Source organism: Ustilago hordei (assembly GCF_900519145.1).
Source record: "Ustilago hordei strain Uho2 genome assembly, contig: UHO2_contig_23, whole genome shotgun sequence".
Taxonomy (NCBI): domain Eukaryota; kingdom Fungi; phylum Basidiomycota; class Ustilaginomycetes; order Ustilaginales; family Ustilaginaceae; genus Ustilago; species Ustilago hordei.
The window spans coordinates 185,038-201,727 of NW_024545265.1; the positions used below are offsets into that span (position 1 = coordinate 185,038).

General features: G+C 53.8%; 5 protein-coding genes across 5 annotated transcripts; 2 read left to right on the forward strand and 3 right to left on the reverse strand.

The window, feature by feature from the left end:
• Positions 1-222: 222 nt before the first annotated feature.
• UHO2_07052 (uncharacterized protein) lies at positions 223-6,924 on the reverse strand (the record flags this gene model as incomplete). The annotated part of the gene is made up of 1 exon (XM_041556508.1): positions 223-6,924. One exon carries the CDS (start codon positions 6,922-6,924, stop codon positions 223-225), a length of 6,702 nt encoding a protein of 2,233 aa, XP_041412442.1.
• A 600-nt stretch (positions 6,925-7,524) lies between these two features.
• On the reverse strand, positions 7,525-8,487 carry UHO2_07053 (uncharacterized protein; the record flags this gene model as incomplete). The annotated part of the gene is made up of 1 exon (XM_041556509.1): positions 7,525-8,487. The coding sequence occupies one exon, from the start codon at positions 8,485-8,487 to the stop codon at positions 7,525-7,527; it is 963 nt and encodes a 320-aa protein (XP_041412443.1).
• A 561-nt stretch (positions 8,488-9,048) lies between these two features.
• UHO2_07054 (uncharacterized protein) lies at positions 9,049-9,574 on the forward strand (the record flags this gene model as incomplete). Its single annotated transcript, XM_041556510.1, has 2 exons — positions 9,049-9,194; positions 9,259-9,574. The coding sequence occupies 2 exons, from the start codon at positions 9,049-9,051 to the stop codon at positions 9,572-9,574; spliced, it is 462 nt and encodes a 153-aa protein (XP_041412444.1).
• A 1,007-nt stretch (positions 9,575-10,581) lies between these two features.
• UHO2_07055 (uncharacterized protein) lies at positions 10,582-13,587 on the forward strand (the record flags this gene model as incomplete). The annotated part of the gene is made up of 1 exon (XM_041556511.1): positions 10,582-13,587. The coding sequence occupies one exon, from the start codon at positions 10,582-10,584 to the stop codon at positions 13,585-13,587; it is 3,006 nt and encodes a 1,001-aa protein (XP_041412445.1).
• Positions 13,588-13,650: 63 nt separating this feature from the next.
• Positions 13,651-16,023, reverse strand: UHO2_07056 (uncharacterized protein; the record flags this gene model as incomplete). The annotated part of the gene is made up of 1 exon (XM_041556512.1): positions 13,651-16,023. The coding sequence occupies one exon, from the start codon at positions 16,021-16,023 to the stop codon at positions 13,651-13,653; it is 2,373 nt and encodes a 790-aa protein (XP_041412446.1).
• Between the last annotated feature and the right edge of the window lie 667 nt (positions 16,024-16,690).

A 16,690-nucleotide genomic window follows, 5' to 3' on the forward strand; every position in this document is an offset into this window, starting at 1 on the left:
GGTCTGCACAGACTCGCATGCATGCCTGAAAGGTGGTATTTGAGCGCACACATGCCAGTTCGACACGACGAATGACCACAAAGAGGTTCAGAACGAGATGGATCATTGACATTGTCCTTAAATTTGACGACCAACACGAGACAACGCGAATATATGACAAGTATGAACAAAACACCAACCGCAAAGAGCACAAGCACCCTCCTAAATCTTGCAAGGCGAGCGTCAAGCCTGCAACGCCTGCCCACAGGCCTCTTGTAAAACCCTTGCCACCGCCTCCACAGCTGGTTCTCTAACCATTGTGAAATGGTTCGCTCCCGATACCGGTTCCACGGTGATCTTGTGAGGTGGGATGAATCGTTCCCAACCATCAGAACCATTTTGCGTTGCGCGGTTGGGAACAAACAGCCATCGCACAGTTTCATTTATCTCCCTTATATCTTCGATTTTACCTGGCAGCTGGTTGTCTGCCACGACAAACCATGTTTTCGGAACCTTACCCTCCTCTCGCACCTCGCTGAGCGAAGTGGGATTCCACCCGACAAGACTCCCCAACGTAGCACTGAAATGCGCAACCAACTTCTCCGGCAACGAAGATGGAGCAATATCTTTCACCTCCTCTGCGCTATTGATCCAATCCACAATCGTCAACGGTAGCGGAGGGTACACTGGACTTGGCGTATCGAGGAGGAACAGCCCCGCTACCCAATCATCCTTGCCACCAGGCGTAGTAGCGAGGATGCGGGAGATTTCGAACGCAACCATCCCGCCAAAGCTCCATCCTCCCACCAACCACGGTCCGGAAGGCTGGACGAGTCGAATGCAGGAGAGATAGTAGTGGGCGATTTGAGTTATGCCTCCGTTCCAAGCGGATGCGTTGGAGAGGAAGGGAGAGTTTATAGAGTACACGGCGCGATCGATAGGATGGAGGAATTGGTAGACAGTGGACATGCCGGAGCCGTCGGGGAGGAGGAAGAGGGGGGTGGAGTTGGGGTTGGTTGGGGTCGTGGGCTTGCGGAGGAGGACGGGGGGTTTGGCGGAGGGGATGGCGAAGGTTGGCGGCGAAATTTGGGCGGGCACACTTGCTTGGGGTGGGGCAGCGGTGGTGTCGATGGAGTTGCCACCGCCGAGCTCGACAACAAGAAATGCGCAAATCTCGCCGAGAGAAGTGCAATCCATGAACAGCGAAGAAGGAAGCTCGAACGGAAGCATGCCCGAAAGATTACCCAATACGAGCAGAGACATGAGCGAGTCCATGCCCAGATCAGCTAAGTTGGCGTCTTGGTCGATGCTACCCCCTGCTACGCCCAATTCGGTCTCGATGGTCGTGATGATCGTCTTCATCGCTTCCTCCACTGCTGAGTTGCCCTGGGCTGGCGATGCCACGTTACTAGCCTGTTTTACGGCGGGGGCCTGCGTCGATCCAGGGGAAGAAGCCGCAGGATCAGCTGCAGTCTCGGTGATGTCGGGGACAGAGTCATCATCGGGACCCAAATCTCCGGTGTTGTCGCCATCGGCATCACCAACCTGCTCTCGGATCCAAGCGAGCAGCTCCTCCGGACTATCACACTCCAAGAACAGTGATTGCGGAATGTCGAACCCGAGGTTGAGAGCCTCCAAGGTTGAAATGCAGACCAAAGACATAAGACTATCGAGTCCGAGGTCGGCGAATTTGACGCTCGGCTTCAACTCCTCAACAGCGATACCGAGTTCGGAAGCCAACACGGCCGTGATCTTGGCATGCACATCTTCAGCAGCGCTCGATCGCTTCATTGTCGAGGCCTTCTTAGCAGCAGGCTGGGCTTTTGGCTCGTTGGTCTTCGGGACGGGAGCGGCGGGTGCTGCAGGCTGTGTTTCGTTGGCGACGACTGGAGCCAAATGAGTGGTAGATTTGGAAGTCGACATGTTCGAGGTGGACTCGACTCGAGCGAGGCGAACCGAGGTAAGCTCTCCGACGATGTGCGATTTGTCGTCAAAAAGCACCATGTCGATGACCAGCGCATCGTCAGGTCCGAGAACAAGGCCAGCTGCCTGAGCAGGTGAGACGAAAGCCGTGAAGCTGCTTGTTGACTTTCGTGCCTGCTTGAGACACTCCAGCCATTCATGCTGAATCACGAGCTCACCGATGGCCGTAACACCATATTGTCCATCTGCATTCGCGTTGAAATTCGTGTGATGCCAGCGTGCGCACTCCTCGAGCGTAGACACAACGAGAGCAAGGACACACTGTCCTGCAGCAAGCATCGATGAATCGGGAGTTGGACCATCGATGCAGAACACCGCTTCCTTCGATCGTGTCTCGAAATGCACACTGCGAATCGACCTTGAGCTCTTTGCAAAATCGCCACCGATACTCTTGTAGATTAGTCTCGAGCCCAACATCTCGCCGCTGTTTTTGATGCTGTCGATTTTCTCGCGTAGCAGACTCTGCAGTCTTGCCCATTGACGTTCCACGTCTCTGCTGTCGAGCCACTGATATTCGCACTCGCCGAAGGCATCTGGCTTGGAATCAAAGCGTAGCTGAATACCATCGCCATGACAATCCTGACGCTGACCTCGGAACGCGACTGCGAGTCTGGCTTCCTGAGCAGTGAGCAGATTTCTCAATTCACCATATAATAGCACGTGGGACAGGATCAGAGTGCGCCCGCCGACCCCATCAACGGGCACGTTTGAAGAGGCGCTTGACTCTATGGCCGCCTCCGTCATGAGTTCGATCGACATCGCGGATGACGATGCGACTTGGAGAAGTGCCGCCTGAATTTCGTCCTTCAGGTCAGATATGTAGATTCGCAATCCGCTGTCCGCTCTCGTCTGAGTGCTCAAGAGTGGCTGCGTGAGTGGCTCATCGGGCACCAAGTCTGCCGCGCCGCCATTGCTGCCCTCGACGCCATCTAGCTCGCCGTCCTGGGCAGCCGAGGAGTCATCTTCCTCGCCGCCGCTGTGCTGGATGAGATTACGATCATGGTACTCCAACCAGAATTGCTGAAGGTGGAATGGATAGGTCGGCAACGTGTCGACATGTTTGAGGCACGGCAAGTACGGTCGGAAATACTCAATCCAGCTGACATTGTATCCCTGTTGATACAATCTTCCAAGCGCGAAGAGGAGCGACCTCTGCAGCGCTTGGGGATCTGCAACGTGGTCTTGCTTTTTGTCATGATCGTGTAGCTGATCATCAGACAGCGCCACTGTGTCGGTAATGACGATTGAGCAGTAATTTCTGCCTGGATCAGCCTGCTCTCCGGCTTTGACCACAACGGAGAGTGTGCCTGTGAGGTCGCGTGTCGGCTCCTTGGCTTCATCAAGAACGGTTTGTCTACCTGCACCTCGCGAAAGAGAGAATCCTGTCTTCAGCAGCTTCTCGTCTAGAACTGGATTATCATCGCAGGTATGCTTGATGGCATGGTGAAGCGTTCTTTCGCCGTCATCGTAAGCTGCTCCCAGCATGCTCTCGTTGTCGATCAAGCCCTGGAAGAATAGCGTACCAATCTCGTTGTCGCCAGTGACGAGGGCTGGGCTGATGCCACAATTTTGCAGGACCGTGGCCAAGCATATCTGCACGAGTTTGGGCGAATTCTTCTCTTCCTCGGTGGCGCCGAGCGACGACAGGAATGCGACAAACTCCTCGGACCTGTCGCGCAAGGCCCAGGTCAAGCGGATGAAGGGCTTCATTAATGGGAGCGACCCTTCAGAAGGCGATCTGAACTCGAAGTGGAAAGCCGGCAAGTCGCCGGAAGGTCTAGCCTCGATGAATTCGGCGCCTCGCAGGCGTCGGATGAGTTCATCCTGTTCGGCGGCAATGACACTCAGTCGGAAGGGATAGTGTGTTCTGCGACAAGCAAGTGTGTAGCTGAGGTCAGCTAGACAAGCGTCACGTTGGAGATAGTCGATCAGAGATTTCTTTAGCATCTCTCCCGACTCTTTGGTCTTGGCCGACAACACGAACACCCATGCACATTCATCGTCAGAGATGCCGGTGCCCATAGGAGAAACATCACATGCTTTTTGCGCCTTGGGGCTGCTGTTTTGGACCTGCGAGGTATTTTGGGATTTGTTCTGTTGGTTCTGTTCTCTTGCCTGTTTTGGTTGATTTTGGCGCAACATTTTTTGACGTTTTTGGATTTGATCCTGTCCGTCGTCCATGGGTGAGCCAACCAGCATGACTCCATGACAGCCGGTACTGGCAAGGCTGTTGACCAGGATATGGCGACGATCGTGTCTGCCTCTCGGAGCTGGTAGCAGTTTCGCCTCTGTGGGAACAAACAGCTTGGACGCGCAACACGTCGCAGCAATGGCAGGTTGCAGCTCGGATGAGTGAGAGATCGACACCTGTCTAGGAATAATGCCTTTGTTCAGGATCAAGACCGCCTTTATCACTGAGGTCATAGCCGATACTGCTTCTCCTGCGCCTATGTTGGGTCTCAAACTGGCCACAGAGACGTCATGTTCTTTTTGAGCAGACTGACGAGCCGAGCGATCGGTGGCGTGGTCAAGCAAGCGAGCAAAGGATTGAAATTCTGCTGCTTCGCCTTCCTTACTGTGAAAGCCACTTGCTTCGATGTGGACAAGGTCTGAGGGCTGCAGACCAGCCTCGGAAAAGACTCGAGCCAAGAAGTCAGACTGCTGAGTACTCGCTGCTTCGCCATCGAATGACTGTCCATGATAGGTGATTTTTGCTGCTGGAAGCGTTGCAAGGATTTTGTCGCCGTCGCGGATCGCGGTCGAGCGTCGCTTGAGGAGCAAAACGCCACATCCGTCGCCTCGCGTCTTGCCATCTAGTTTCGAAGAGAATGTCATGTTGGTACCACTGTGGGAGAGGATACCCTGCTTGTCCATGGCGATGAACATCTGTGGCTGCGTCAAGACATTGACGGCTCCAGCAAGTGCCGCATCGCACTGTCCACTGAGGAGCGCTCTTCTGGACCATTGAATTGCCGAGACTGCAGAGCATTCGAGAGAGTCCACCGAGACACTGGGGCCCTCCCACTTCAGGGAGAACGATACGTGGCCGGGGATGAAGGCACGAATATTGCCTGTGATAAAGTAGCTCCCAATGTTCCAGCTAGCATTCTCTCGATAGTCGTCCCAACTGGCTCCCATGCATACAGCAATGCGCTTACCGTCAAAGCAAGAGGGTGACTTAGCCTCAGCAGAGTATCCAGCACGCTCCAACGCCTCGTAGGAGCACAACATGACGAGTCGATGCTGTGGGTCGAGCTGCTCGATCTCCTTCGGCGACATGCTGAAGAGTCGGGCATCCATCGACTTGACCACGTTCTCCGAGAGAGCATGCATGTGCCTGGCAAGAGTCTGATTGAGGCCGTCGCCGTAGTACGCATCAATGTCAAAGAGGTGCTTCGGGATCTCTGACACGGTGGATCTCCCGGTCTCGAGGCACGTCCAGAGTTGCTCGGGAGTGCAAACGTCGCCAGGGAATCGACAGGCCATTGAAACGATCACCACGTCGTCGCCTGAGACGTCCGGCTGCAAGGTGCATCGCTCAGGTCCGAGCATCTCCGCGTCATGGCGCATCATCTCGCGAAGCAGTACGGGCACGTCCAGGATTGTGATGGTATCTGTGGCAGGGGAAGACTCGCACTGTGATGAGAAACGCTTCTTGAGGTCTGCTGCGAGGTTGACGCCTGGACCGATTGAGACAACGACTTCATGATCGGTCGGTGTCGGAGCTGGGAGCTCTCCTTCGAGCAGGAGCAGGCGATCGACCATCGTGTCCCAGTCCGCTGTCGAGCACAGGTTGCTATCGATCAGGGCATGCAAAGCGCCGCGCAGACTGGGTTTGGAGAGGATTTCAGCGGATGCCGTTTCCCACAAGATCTTCTGGCTGGGTGGCAGAAGAGTATCATCGACGAGACCTCGACGTTCCAGGTCGAGCATCACCAGGTTGGCCTCAACTTTGAGATCTGGAGTATGATAGGGTGAAAATATCTCGAGCGGGAAAGCTCTAGCGTCGGCTCTCATGTGCTCGGACAGGTATGCCATGAAGCGTTCTAGAGAGTGTGGCGGTCCTCCGATCGAGACCTGGTTGACTGCTCTGGCCGTGATAGTGAGAGATACAGGCTCGTGGAGCGGCCGCTCCTGCTCGAGCATGTTGAATTGTGCAAGACATTGGTAGACACGCTCGGCGCTGTCTGGTGCCTTGAATGACACGACAATGCTCCAGTGATCAAAGGGTGTGGGTGGGGCGTTGGCCTTGATGAGCCGATCACGAGCTTGCGCAGAGCGCAAACTGATCCAAAAACAGACGCGGGTCGTCTTGATGGCCTCCTGAGCATAGGTCCAAATGTTGAAAGATGATGCCGTCGCGTCCTCTTCGACTACATTACGAAGCGAAAAAGCCGAGAGCGCACCGGTGCAGAAGCCTAGTAGTTGGGAGCACAGTTGTGCAACGGCCTTCCAAGCTTTTCGGAGATCGGACAGGACAGCCTGGGCATCCTCATTGTCGACGTCGCCCCTTTGTGCTGCACAATAGAGCGCTACTACGCACGCTGTTTGCAGGACGCAGAGAAGCACTCCGTTGATCACCGAATCCTTGAGACCTGTTCGGCGATGAAAATTGACCAGGGTCTCCAGGTCAGAGAAGGGCTCAAACGGCGGGAGGATGGCAAGCAGCTCGACCTCGGCTGAGCTTTGTGCTTCTGTCGTAGAAGATGCGCCGCTTCGACGATTGGCGACGCTCTGAAGCTCGACACGGACAGCGTGAAGGGCCAACGAGAGGAATGATGCGAGTTCGGGTTGGTGGGCGGCAAGGTGCAGAATGGGTTCGAAGGCCCAGATGAAGTCGGCGCCCTGAGAGGTAAAGATGATGATGGGGGCTCTGAGTGGAGGGTGGGATGGTGTGGGCGTTTGAGCATCTTGGTGAGCGCAGATGTTGTCGAACGAAGAGAACTTTGAGTTGTCAGACATGATTGTGGAGGATGCTGTTGCGAGGGCGTGCTTGGACATTGTCCACCCTTGGCGATGGGTTGGTGAAGGTGGGAAGGGGAGGGATGTCTCTGAGGTCAAAGACGTCTTGACGAGGGGAATCTCAAGAGGAAGCTGCTGCTGAGGTTGCTATTTATGAGGGCCGATCGAAGTCAGGCATTCTCACCTGCGAGGCGCAAGGACTTGGTCCTGACGAGGGGCAGTTTGGCTGCGGCGAGAAGGATCACCAATCTTGAACTCAGCCTGTGATCTGGAGAGGAGAGAAAAAGGTCAATTGTGGCGTCAAATGGCGGTGTTTCTGGGACTGTGAGGCAGATAAGCACTGTCGGCACAGCCGATGCCATGAATGGTCTGATCGAGTGTACATTGCAAGCTTTCTTTTTTTGTTTTGTTTTTCTTTTCTTTTTGCTCGAGGCTGGTTCGGGCGGGCCGATGGCTGAAGCATGATAGGGTGATTATACAGGAGAAGAGTGATATGGTCAAGTTTGAGATTGTGAGTTCTTCCGAGTGGTCGTCGGTGCATCCGAAAGGGACAGCAAGCAAGTCGATGCCCTGACTGATTGGCTGCTGCGTGGCATGCGTTCACTTGTGAGACGGGTGCTCACGCCTCATCTTGGCGATCCTCTCGCGAACCACCTCAAGGCCTGGCAATTCACCGTTGACGGTACCAAAGAGGGCATCACGAACTCGAGCGCTCCTGGTATCAAGTCCTTGGTTTCGGTACCATTCGTTTCCACCGGGTCTGATACGATCGAGATGAGTGAGCCTCTCTGCGCCAGAGTACCTGCTGTTGTCCAGATCGTGCGAAGATCCTGCTCCAGCTTCGTGGTTGTGTCTCTTGTGGTACATGGCAATGTCGGCATCGGTAAAGTGGTCGAGACCTCCTCGGTTCTGCTTTGATGAGCGTTTTCGAGATAATTTTAGCAAACTGACCGGGGTCGACTTGGCTGCAGCGGCTTCTCGCTCTCTGCGTGTGAGGAAGGTTGTGCTGGTGAGATCAGAGGCGAACAAGTTGATTTCCTTGGCGCGGCTAGATGCCGATTCTTCGGTGTTGCCGAAAGAAGGGACAGAGGCTGCACGGTTCGATTGCTCTCTGCCCAAGTCGGTCAAGCCACGGGGCACAAGGTTCGGCGATCGGCGCGAAGCCGAATCCGTGTTGAGAATCGAAGAGTAGATGGCGTTGTCCAAAGCAGATTCCCAGGTAGCAGTTGCAGAGGAGGAATCAGACCTCTGGTCGGCGGAAGTGGCCATGGCTCGCTGCGGCGTTGGCAGGAACGACGACGTCAAGTGATACATCTCGACTGCTTTTCGGAGAACATGATCCTTCTTGCGCTTCTCACGTTTGATGTCCTTGGAGCGTGCGGCGTTGGAAAAGGAGGAGGAGGAAGAGGAGGAAGAGGAGGAAGAGGAGGAAGAGGAGGAAGAAGAAGAAGCGATCGGGTTGGCCGATGAAGATGCCGAGACGCTGCGAGAGACGAGCGCAGAGCTGCTTGAAGAGAAAGCGCGGGATGCGCCTCGTTGCAAGTTTCGGATGGGGGCCGACATGATGTGTCAGTATGATCTCAAGCCACGAACGATGGTGATGACAGGAGATGTATAGATGGTGCGGACGGAGGATCCGAAAATTGCACAGATTGCAAGTCGTGCAGCCATTTGCTCGACTTTTCTTGTCAGAAGCTCAGAGGAGAGGCAATTTGACAGCTCACCTGACTGTGCTTATGTAAGCCTTAGTGAGAAGAAAGCGCCTCACTGTTGACCTTTCGGTAGCAACGTCCACGCCGCACTCGGCCTCGGCAAGGACCTGAGATCCTCCTTGCCGCAATCCACTTGGTTACTCCATTACAACGCACATATAGCCTGCGCATGTAACAGTCGACCTCATCAACAAAGTCTCCACCTGCGGGGCATTTCCCACCGTTCTCAACCACAGCACGACATTCCCGTTGACCAACCGACAGTTTTTGACATGGCCCACCTTCTGGCCTCGCCAGGCATGTGGCCTTTTAAAGCACGCCATCCCAACAGTTTTAAGCCCCCACCTTGCCATCCTACTTAGCTTTCGTCTTCCTCCATCTTCCAGTACCAATCATCAAATTTGCTTCCAAAATGAACTCACTTTGGCTCATTCTCCTCCTTAGCACTCTCAGCGTCCTTTCTGCGGCCTTTGCCCAAAACTGTCCGCTGGAGTTGACCCCAATTCTCCCTCAAAACTCGGACTTCAACAAAGCTTGTTCTTCCGAATCTGCCTCCAAGTCTCCTTGCTTCCATCACGTCTCTGGCTCGATTCGCTTGGCCCACTTCACTTTTTTTTTCTAGGTGGGAGACGAGAAAAGACGTGAAAGTAACTCCTATCGTCAAAGATGGTTTCTTGACCGACTTTACCTTTGCCGACATTACTAAGGATTATTATGTCAATTATATGGAAGCAGGCGTAGGCTTGCGGTACCAGTTCCGCAATAGTGATGACTGTTTTGATCTAGCCTGGGACATAAATAGCGAGAGGGGCCAGTATTGGAAGTTGAGCGGAGCTGTGGCAAATGGCGGAGAGGAGTTATTTGATACAAGCAAAAGCCGTGGCGGTGGTGTCAAGGTTTGCGATCGTTATGTTGATCTTTGGTTGGAGAAGTATTGACCATCTGACAAGAAAGCTGGATCCTGCAAAGGGGCTAGAGCTTCGGCATGATGCATTTATTTATGCCTCTAACTGTCCTATACTCTCATCCGTTTTGCGCGCCGACGGAGAATAGTATACACCATACTTTCTCGAGTGTTGTACTCCTGGTCGCGATCAGGCACGCGCCGGTAAAGTTAGGGTTCACCGCCTCGGCTGGCTCATATCTCATTATACTCCCCACTCCACTCATCATTAGTAAGCAATCTATGTTACATTCCGCTCAAAAACATACCAACGCCCAAATGCTACCAATGGAAAAGGGCCTTGGTCAGCGTCTACGCCCTCTTTTCGTACAAAGCAACGATAGGAATCGAACTTTCTCGTGCGGAATTTATTCGCACGAGAAGGTGTCCAGGCGTGACAGTTACTGTATCAGCCGGTTCCGAGGGCTGCAAGTTGATGAGCTCATGCTTATTAATCTAATAGGCACGTCAAGTGGATAGTTTTTATTTTTCAGATTGCGCAGTCCGAAAACCGAGTTGGTCGCTGACTATGTTGTTGCTTCCGAACCACCACCGTCTTCACCTCCCCGACTTACTCGCTTACGAGTTCGTCGTCGGTCGTAGGTAAGTAACCGAAACATCTCTGCTGTGTCTCTAAACTCGGCTTATAAGGAAAGGGCAGGGGTGAGAGCGGAAGAGAAGTTGAACTGTGTGTCTCTGTGTTGAACCCTGATGCTTCCCGTTTGCTTCGAATTGCCTTGCCCTGCCCTGCCCTGCCCTCCTTAGACTCAGTTTCAGGGTGGAAGCTAAGCAGTCAGCATCACACTACTCAGTCGAAGCTTTGACTTCGACTTCTTCATCTTGCCTTCCGACAACCATCGCTGGCTGCTACTTTACTTGAAACAGGAAATCAGGATCTTCGCCGCTAGGCTGTGCCCAACGTTGGCCACTAGCAAAACCAGCCTTTGACGACACCTCTCCTTACATACACAGTCTCATTCAACCTTCTCGCAACTCGTCAAGATGCCGGTTCAGGAACCAGTCGACATGTCGGCCGCTTGGCTCGCTCATGCACCACCACCTCCTCCCAACACTACCCTTCGCAAACCTCGCAGGAGCTCGTCATACGAACCCTTGTCAGCGCAAATGAACGAAACCCATACGCGAGGTGGTTACCTCCCACCTAGTTCTCACTCTCCTGAGCCCTCGCTACCACGCAGGACATCGGTTGGCGAGCTCAAGGATGCCTCTTCCTCCACTCCTTCTTCTCCTATCAAGAGAGCGCGCTCCAAGGTCACTTCGAACCCGCCAGCTCCGAGTGCTTTCTATAATTATCAGCATCAGCTTCAGCAGCAGCAACAACAACAGCAACAGCTCTATCGTCAGCATCAGCAGACAGCCCCTGTCTCTCCACAACCGCCTTGTGCCCAAATACAGGATGCTATGTATGCACAGCAGCAGCAGCCAGCACAACCCTCTTCGGTCACAATGGCATATAGTCACTCAGACTCGACTTCGAATCCAGCCTATTCAGGCTATACAAGAGAGCGAAGAGACAGTGCTCCTGTGATCTCATATCAGACGGCACAGCAACCAGCCCCTATGAATTACAATGCTCAGCCACCGCACTCGTCTCCGTTCGCTCCAGCAGCAGGAATGCCTGTTTACTCTACAACCCAGGCACCGGTCAGTTATGCTCATTCGCACGTCATCCCAGCTTCCCATCTTCAGTACCTTGCCTCGCACCAGAACGGTGTGCCACAGCCGCAATACCTCGCTATGTCACCACAACAACAGCAGCCATGGGCGCCAGCACCGCAAAGCCAACCTCTGCCACCTCAGGCAGCACCCAACACGGCCTACTATCCCAATGTCGCCCGTGTTCCAGCAGCGCAAATGCAGCAGCCATGGGATCAACCTGGCTACGTGATGTCACCAGCACAGCCAGCTGCTGTCAATTACGCTACTTTGCCCGGCGCAGCTGCTCCTCCAATGCCATCCAATGGGCACGCCTTGCCTTCGGTGCAGCTAGCTTCTCCCCCGATGCCGGCATCCAACGGTGTGCCGCCGTCTCACCCAGCCTATGTCGCCGACCACAGCAGGCAGTCCACCTCTTCCTCCGTCGGCTCCATTCGAAGACCCTTGCCTCAGCCCACACGTACCTCGTCCAACCCTTCCGCACCAGGATCTCCCGTTGTCGGCCCAACGAGTCTCACGGATCGCCCAAGTGTCCGACGCAATCTTCCACGTCCACCCTCCGGATCAGCCGTTACCATCTCAGCTGCCTCTAGCCTGGCCAAATCGGACGCTGGCAGTCCAGGCTCTCCTCTTGCAGGTACCATTTCTCGCCTTCCTGCCTCGGCGTTGAATCGAACGGAGAGCGTCAGGCTTGCAGCTGAAGCATTGATGGCGAGAGGTGCTCCTCAGCGGCGTCCACTCAGAAGCGCACTTGCTAGCACGACATTTTCGCCTCCGATGCCTGCCACCAGGTTGGCGGGTGAGATGTCGGCTAGTCAGAGCGAGCCTGTTGCAACTGGGAATGGATTTCCTGTAGGAATTGTGACACAAACGTCGAGCGATGCAGCCACAGCGGCGATGGGAAGCAGGCCCAGATCTGCGCTCAACAGCTCGACTGATTCCAATTGGAGCACGATGAGTACCGTCCCGAGTCAAAGCACCCAGCAAAGCCCGGAAGGATCTACACCATCAGCGCCCGCCCGATTCCAGCCATCTATGTCGCCAGCAGCCCAATCGAATGGATACGAACCAGCCAGGCAGGCTCAGACAGCACGCCGCAACGAGCCAGCCCGCTACGAAGACACAACACAGCTGGCCAGCTCTCTTGGGAGCATGTCGGTTAGTCAGACTACAACCGCCGTTCAACCTTCGCCAGCAACTCAATCGGGCGCTCCTGCGATCCCCTCATTCAGCATCGACGCACCGGAAGAGGAACCAGAGAAGCCAAGACGTCGGCGTGGAAGTAGTGTCTCGCGAGCAGCGCTCGTCCCTGGTCAGAAGATCATTCAGCAAACATCTTCGCCAAGTGTAGTACCAACGATTGTCCTCCCGGGTGGTGATGATGACAATGATGGTCATTCTGGACCCTCCATCTCGATCTCTGGTCCTGGCGGCGATGATGGATCGTCAAGCAACGAACCCATGATCTCAGTCACATCGGACGAAGACGACGACGTGCGCTCACAGACAAGTACCGGTAGTCGAGGTGCTTCGATCTCAGTCTCGTTCTCCGTTGAACCCTCTGCCAAATCCCAACGTGCAGGTACAAGTCACTCTCCCTCCGCCTCCCCGAATGGCAAGACCGAGGCCGAAAACGGCCGCGTTTGCGCCTCATCCGTTGGCAGTGGAGCTGGGTGTCACGGCTGTCGCAAGTGGATTGCAGGAAAAGTGGTTCATGCTCTCGGCACCACCTTCCACCCTGGCTGTTTCGTCTGTGCCCACTGCTCGGAAGGCCTCGAACACGTAGCATTCTACCAACACGAAGGATTACCCTATTGCCACTTTGACTATCACGAACTTTTCTCTAAACGATGCTTCCACTGTCGTACACCCATTGTTGACGAACGCTACATTACCGTCCAAGATGAAGAGCTTACCGGACAGGATGGGGAGACGGCAGAGAGGTGTTATCATGAATTGCACTTTTTCTGTGCCAACTGTGGAGATCCATTCCTTGACCCAAAAGCTGCTGGGTCTGTTGCGGGTTCAGATCCAGGGTTGATGACAGCAGATGAGAATGGCAAGGTAAAACATGGTGGAATGGAGTTTATTGTTCATAAAGGTTATCCGTACTGTGAGGATTGTCATGTCAACTTGCACAAGCCGAGGTGTAAGGGGTGTAAGAAACCGATCATTTACGATCTGATTACTGCACTAGGGGGCAAGTGGCATCCGGAATGTTTTACTTGCGAGGAATGTAGGAGGCCGTTTGAGGATACGCAGTTTTTTGTCAAGGATGGTAGACCGTATGATGAAGAATGTTATAAGGTCTTACTCAGGAATATGATCTAACCTCAAAAGTTGCCTCATACACTCGGCGGTCATTCGGGCAAGGGGTGTTTATCAGTTGTAATTCTAGCATTCAGAAAAGCTGTTTCTTGATTTGTTCTCGCCGGTTGGAGCTTTTGCCAATCCATACATGCGTAAGAGGGTGTCGGTTGTGTCGGTTGTGGCTTGTGATTCTGTCTGATCGCGTAAAGGTGCAGGAGAACGGAAGAGAGGATCTACACCAGAAGCTTGCTTTGGGAAAGCAATGACATCTCTGATGCTTTCCGTGTTGCATAGGATAGCCGTGAGACGATCCAAGCCAAGTGCGATTCCGCCGTGTGGGGGTGCTCCGCAGTCGAGTGCATGGATCAGGTGTGCGAATCTTGCTCTTTCCGCATCATCCAGTTTGAGGACATCACGGAAAACTGTTTCTTGTAGTTTCCGAGAGTGAATTCGAACGGACCCTCCACCGATTTCCTGACCGTTCAAGACCAAATCGTAGTGTTGTCCTCTAACCTGCGCAATGGCTGCTGGATCGACTTGGGTAGAGTTAGGTGAGGGAGGTTCGAGAAGGGGGATATCTTGAGCAACAGGAGCAGTGAAGGGGTGATGACTGGATTGCCACCTTGTTGTTGAGCTGCCGGAAGAAAGGGTGGAGAGTTGGTTCTTGTCCTCATCTGCAAGAGTGAAGAGAGGGAATTCGGTGATCCAAGTGAAAAGATCGCCTTTAAGTTGGAGGAGGTTCTTGGAGATGAGGGATGAGGCGAGAAGTTTTCGAACATGGCCAAGGGTCGTGCTGCCGCCTTCGGGAGGATCTTTGCGAAGGGAGAGGAGGATGTCGATGGGTTGTTGGGCGTCTGTCTCTCGTGACTCGGCGTTGATGGCGGATGAGAGGGTTGAAGCGAGATGCTCGACACTCACTTCCGATGCTGGGAGATGTTCGAGTCGGGAGAGAAAGGTTCTAGTGAGAGCGCTCTTTTTGAGGAGGAGGGCGGCAAGCTCATGAATGTTGTCGATCGAGGAGATGCGGAAACGTTCGACTTTGCCTTTGAACGGCGAGAGGAGATTGTCGAGCTCTTTTTTGGAGAGCGATCCGGTAAAGTGGTGTTGGTAGGGGAGGATTTCCAGGCTTTGTCCGCATAATTCGGGCTTCGGGTTGGGGTCGGATGAGGAGACAAAGGCAGAGGAGATGTCATGGAGCGCTAGATCGTAGCGCAGATCCGGCTTGTCAGATCCGTAGCGTGTCATGGCGGTCCAGTAGGACATGACGGGGAATTGAGCCGGTAGCTCGCCTCTACCTGCAACCTGCCAGATTCTCGAAACGAGGCCTTGGATGACATCTCTAACCTGATGACCGCCTATCCTCCACTGGCCTTGTGCATCTCGAGCATCAACATTCTGATTTGAATCAGACGGCACTGGTGAGTGCTGCGTTGCTTCGGTGCTGCTGGGACCACCGCTAACAAAGCCCATCTCGAGATCGATCTGCGTGAACTCGGGTTGACGATCCTTCCTACCATCTTCATCTCGAAAACACTTTGCGATCTGAAAATACTTGTCGGTGACTGCTGATGCTATCAAAAGCTGTTTCGGCTGCTGAGGCGACTGTGGAAGTGCATAAAAGGTCGGATCTTGGAAGCTATTGCTGCCACAGGAGGATCTTGTAGGCACCAAGAACTCTCGAGCACCCTCGGGTGTTGATCGAAGCAAGAGAGGTGTCTCGATCTCGAGAAAGCCTTGGGCGTAGAGATGGCTGCGAATGGCGTGTGTGATGTGACTGCGTAGCCTGATGTTTTGTGCTAAAGAGGGACGTCGGAGATCAAGGTATCGGTAGCGTGCTCGAAGTTCGGTGGAGACACGGTCTGCGTGGACCGAGTCGGAAGGCTGGAAGGGAAGATCGCGAGTGGCAGGATTGAGCAATGTGAAGCTTTCAGGGAGGACTTCGACGGCCCCTGTTGATTGTGTCGCGTTTGAGTCTTGGGTTGGACGGAGAGCGACTTTACCGCGGACGAGGACGGCACTTTGGAGGGGTATGGTGGCGAAGGTCTCGAGAAGTGATGGTGAGTCGGGAGTGGGCTGGACTTTGAGCTGAACCGAGCCGGTGTGATCAAATATTGTTAAGAAGCCGAGCTGCTTTGAGACCTGGCGTGAGGACCGCAGCCAACCCGTGAGGATGACGTCTCGCTCGGCGTGTGTTGGGCGCAGCTCTCCGCAAGTATGTGTTCGAGATGGGAATACGCCGTAGAATGCGTCATGACTCGAGCTAGAGGACACAGTATCCACTCGAGCTTGTGATGAGGAAGCTTGTGATGAGCTGTCGGGATGGCGTACAGCTAAAGTAGTTGCAAAAGCTCGAAGCTGAGAAGGTCCAGCATGTGGAGAATGACAGCAGCATCGACTTGATAGTGATGTAGAACGAAGAGCACGGCGGGCCGCCGCTTTGGTAGTCGGGGCGATCATCGAGCACACCCAAGTATGCCAAGGTGGACGAGGTTGAGAGTATAGTAGTGAGAGTACAGTAGTGAGAGTATAGTAGTGAGAGTATAGTAGCAAGCGTTTGGAAGAAAAGGCTGCATTCTGTTGTTGAGCAGCAAGGAAAACACAGTGCGCAACATTGTCAGATCGCCGCAAGCAAACAGTCTTGAAAATTCCTGTATGGATTTTATTTGAATATGTTAGATTCTTCTTTTCCGACAGCCGAGAATGCGTCCTCTGCATGTGTGGAAGCTCAGTTTTGGTCGACAATATACCACCACCATCACTGCCACCATCACTGCCAGCACTGATTGCACTCCTACCCTCCCTTCCAACAACTGCATCACACAATTTGATTCCAATGCTTCCTCCTATGCCCAACCCCGGTTCTTCTCCTGCCTCTCCCGCTGTGTCCAATCTGCCACATGACCGTGCTGTCTTTGCCGAGCCTGCCAGGCTTGACTGCATCACCACAAAAGAAGCTCCTTTATGATACACTCAAGAAGCCATTCGATGATCAGGATTTCAACGTCAGATTAGTTGAAGTCATTCGTCAGCGTGTTGGAGTCATTCGTCAGCGTGTTGGGGTTGAGGTGTCTTTGTTGATGATGGTGGTAGGAGAGAGAGAGAGCGAGAGAGCTAGGAGTCTATA